The 3,950-nt window shown below is 34.4% G+C and overlaps 1 protein-coding gene across 1 annotated transcript; it reads left to right on the forward strand.

Annotated features, from left to right (window-relative positions):
* Positions 1-388: 388 nt before the first annotated feature.
* On the forward strand, positions 389-1,090 carry LOC111894956 (uncharacterized). Its single transcript, XM_023891042.1, has one exon. It carries the CDS (start codon positions 389-391, stop codon positions 1,088-1,090), a length of 702 nt encoding a protein of 233 aa, XP_023746810.1.
* The last annotated feature ends 2,860 nt before the right edge of the window (positions 1,091-3,950 follow it).

Below are 3,950 nucleotides of genomic sequence, written 5' to 3' on the forward strand. Positions count from 1 at the left end.
GGCCTAAAGTTTATGGTGGTTTAGGGGTGAAGAATTTAAGGAAATGGAATGATGCTTTGTTAGCTAAACATGTGTGGAATGTGATTAATAACAAAAATCTTCTGTGGGTTCAGTGGGTGAAAACCAATTACATTGGTAATAGGAATTTTTGGGATATTTTGCTGAAGAAGAGTATGAGCTGGACTTGGAAGAGGTTCCTTGAGGTGAGGAAAATTGTTAGACCCCATGTTGTTTCGTGTGTTGGAAATGGGATGAATTCTTCTCTTTAGCATGATTGGTGGCACCCAATTGGTATATTATTTTCTATTATATCTAGAAGAGATTGGGTTAGCAATGGGTTTAGTGATTCTTCCATGGTCAGTGAAGTTCTAGTTAATGATATCTATATATGGCCGGTATATGGCCGGTTGAGTGGGTTAATAAATTCCCTGGATTGAAGGATGCTCCTATGTTTTGCATTGAGCCTAATCAGAGGGATATCATAAGTTGGAGAGATAAGAAAGGGATATGTAAACAATTTTCATGCAAACAGGTGTGGTGTGATATAAATAATTTTGGAGACAAAGTTACTTGGTATGATATTGTGTGGTATAGTAATTGCATTCCTCGAAATTCGTTTATTTTGTGGATGGCTATTTTGAATAGATTGAAGACCCATGATTGTGTCAAAGGTTGGGAAATTTCTGGTAATTTACTTTGTCCTTTTTGTGCTATTACTCCAGATTCCCACGATCATCTCTTCTTCAAATGTGCTTATGCTCAACTTATTTGGAGGCATTTCTATAATAAGATTGGGCTTAATCTATTTGTTGATGATTGGAATGAATTGATTATGAAGTTGTGCAATTTGTTTAAAAGGAAATCTGTTGAGAATCTGGTTAATAAATGTGTTTTTGCTAGTTGTGTTGCTTATATTTGGAAGGAGAGAAATTCTAGACTCTTTAGTAACAGGAGGAAATCGTATGAGGGGGTGATTGCTTGTATTGAAAGTGAAATACATTTAAAGCTGTTGGGGTTGAGGAAAAAAGCTAAGTTGGTCAATGATAAAGTTTTTAAAGCATGGGGTATTTCTGGAATGGAAAAAGTCTAAGTTATGGATGCCTTTTTCTGGTTTTTTAGATTGATGGTTAGTGACTATTGGTTTTGGGGATGGCATAGGAGGATTTTTAAATTTGGTGATCTTTATTCAGTGAACTGGTGGGGGTATTTTTGGAATAAGTTTCTTTACAAAGGAATTGACGGATTGTGTTACTGGTTTGAGAGTTTGCTCTCAAATCATGTGACTTGTACCTATGGGATTTTCTGTTTGGATATGATCTTTATTGAGATTATCCAAATAGAGAATCCTAGACATGTGATTGATGCCATGTCTAGTATGAAACTTGTTCTGATTTCTTGGAGGATTGATGTTAGTTTGTTGTGGTTTGGCTTGTGTTTGATGTGCAAGAAGCTTTTGCAAAGGAAGGAGTTGGATTATATTTACATTCAGATGGAGTCTATTTTGTTGAAGACTAAGAGGATGCTCTTTCTATTTGAAGAGAATAAAAGAAGTAAAAGAGTTAGAAGGAGGATTGATGAGAGAAGAAGTGACAAAAGATTCGGGATTGAGAGGTTGATGGGGTTTTTTTTTGTAGTTGCAATTATGGTTGTTATAATTGGGTTTTTTTGTTGGTTATATTTTGTTATTTGTTTAGAGAGTATTGTGGATTTGTTGGGTTTTTCCTTAAAGCTTGGCCTTCGGACTGTGGGTTTTTTTTAAGGGTCTTACCCTTTGCTTTGGTATTAAGGATCTATGGGGTTTTTGGTGGTGCAAGGGGGTGAAGTTACCTTTTTTCCCACTCTCAATAAGTCTTTGGGCTAGCTTTAAGGATAATAAGGATTTTGGGGTTTATGGGTGGTTAAGTTTAGTTATTAAAAAGTGGCTAGGTAGTTGGTTATAGATAGGTTGGTTATATTTGTATTTTGTTGACTGTTTTGTTTTTGTTTGATTTTGTATTCTTTTTAATAAAGTTTGCTCAACTTTGGCTCTTTCAAAAAAATAAAAAGAATTAAACAATGCTCATCAAAGCTTTGCTAAATTGCAAAGAATACTTCTATTGTGGAACTCAAAGAATTAAACAATGCTCATCAATGCTATCACACCCCGAAAACCAAAGGCGGAAACATTTCCGGGGTTGACTCCACATTGAGTATCAAATCCAATGTACATAGTAATCACAGTAAACAACCATTACATTACATATATTTGAAAGTTTACATTTGTTTCAAAAGTAAATTGTACAAGTGTTATACATATATCATATGAACAAAAGTTGAGACGAGTCTTCTGAGCACTCCGTCTTCACCAAAAGATATCGTCGGGTACCTGTCTAACGTGGACCTGAGAATACAAGCGGTTTGAAAATCAGCATAAAGCTGGTGAGTTCATAAGATGTTTGTTTTCTGAAAATGTACCAGTTTCCTTTAGTTTTCCGAAAAGGTTTGTTATCCAAGAAAATCCCATATTTTCTTATGTAAAACAGTTTAGTTATCTTTCATTACAGTTCAATTACGAGTTATACGATACCCTAGGAAAATCCCATATTTTCCTAAATGTAAGACTGATTGAATATCACAGAGTATAGTTTAATACACAAAACTATATATTGAGAATCATGGGATTACTATCCCAAATTAGGTATAAAATACTTTGATTATACGTGAACTGTAGATGGAAAGTAGTTTGAAAACCTTGGGATTAACATCCCGTATTATATATATATATATATATATATATATATATATATATATATATATATATATATATATATATATATATAGATTTAATACCATGGGACTATCATCCCGGACTAGATACAAGATAGTTTGATATACTTAAAAATATAGACTGAAAACCATGGGACTACTATCCCGGACTAGATACAAAATAGTTTGATAAAACCATGGGATTACTATCCCGAAATAGATATAAGATAGTTTGATAAAACCATGGGATCACTATCCCAAACTAGATATAGATTCTAACCATAGGAATAACATCCTGAAATAGATATGAACCCCATAGACTAAAAATCATGGATTTACCGTCCCGTACTAGATATAAGATCTAAAGATAGAAGATTGATATAAAATCAAATCCAAAACCAAATCCGTGAATAAACTTATATTAATGCGTATTGTGAGTCGGGTAACCATGTTGATACGACAACGAGACCTCCTTGACGCTTGTTAGACGTCGGACGATATCCAGAATTTGTCACCCCAGGCGTGCCTGCCTAACTGTAGCTAGCAGTTAATGTGTGGGATTGTCAGTCCCGAATAGATCTATTCACAAATTCCTCGCTCTCCCTCCAGGAGACTCTGGTTACACTTCCGGGGAGGATTTACTGATCATCCATAAAGGGTAGTGACGAACTCACAAACTAGTACTAAACTATTCATAGGGTTCTCATACGATATCAAACATACAAACGATTATGAAACATAATACAGTGAATACAGATACGTACAATGAAACTATCTGGCAATACATTCAAATGATACAGAGATAAACTGAATTGGACATAGTTTATCTAATAACTTTATATACATATCAGTACGTGATAAAACAAGAACTAAAGAACCCCAAATCATTCCCAAAATAATTTGATTAGTTTGGTTATTTCCTTAACTAAAATTCATTTAGTTGTAGTTGATAAATCATCCCTTATGCTCAACATAATACATAAGGGGGTAAAAGTATTTATAAGTTTGCCAGATATTATTTGAAACATATCAATGTATTCGAAAATAGTTATAGTTTGCTTGTATTCCCCCCTGAAAACATTGAAAAACACGGAAAAAGCATAGGGGTATGAACTCACCGGACGAGAAACGTGACGATTTCGGATGCTAAACGTTGGTTCGGGGCTTGCAAACGCACGAGGTTCCTAAGTATAATACAAAGATAC

The sequence above is a fragment of the Lactuca sativa genome, chromosome 6 (assembly GCF_002870075.4).
Source record: "Lactuca sativa cultivar Salinas chromosome 6, Lsat_Salinas_v11, whole genome shotgun sequence".
Classification (NCBI taxonomy): Eukaryota; Viridiplantae; Streptophyta; class Magnoliopsida; order Asterales; family Asteraceae; genus Lactuca; species Lactuca sativa.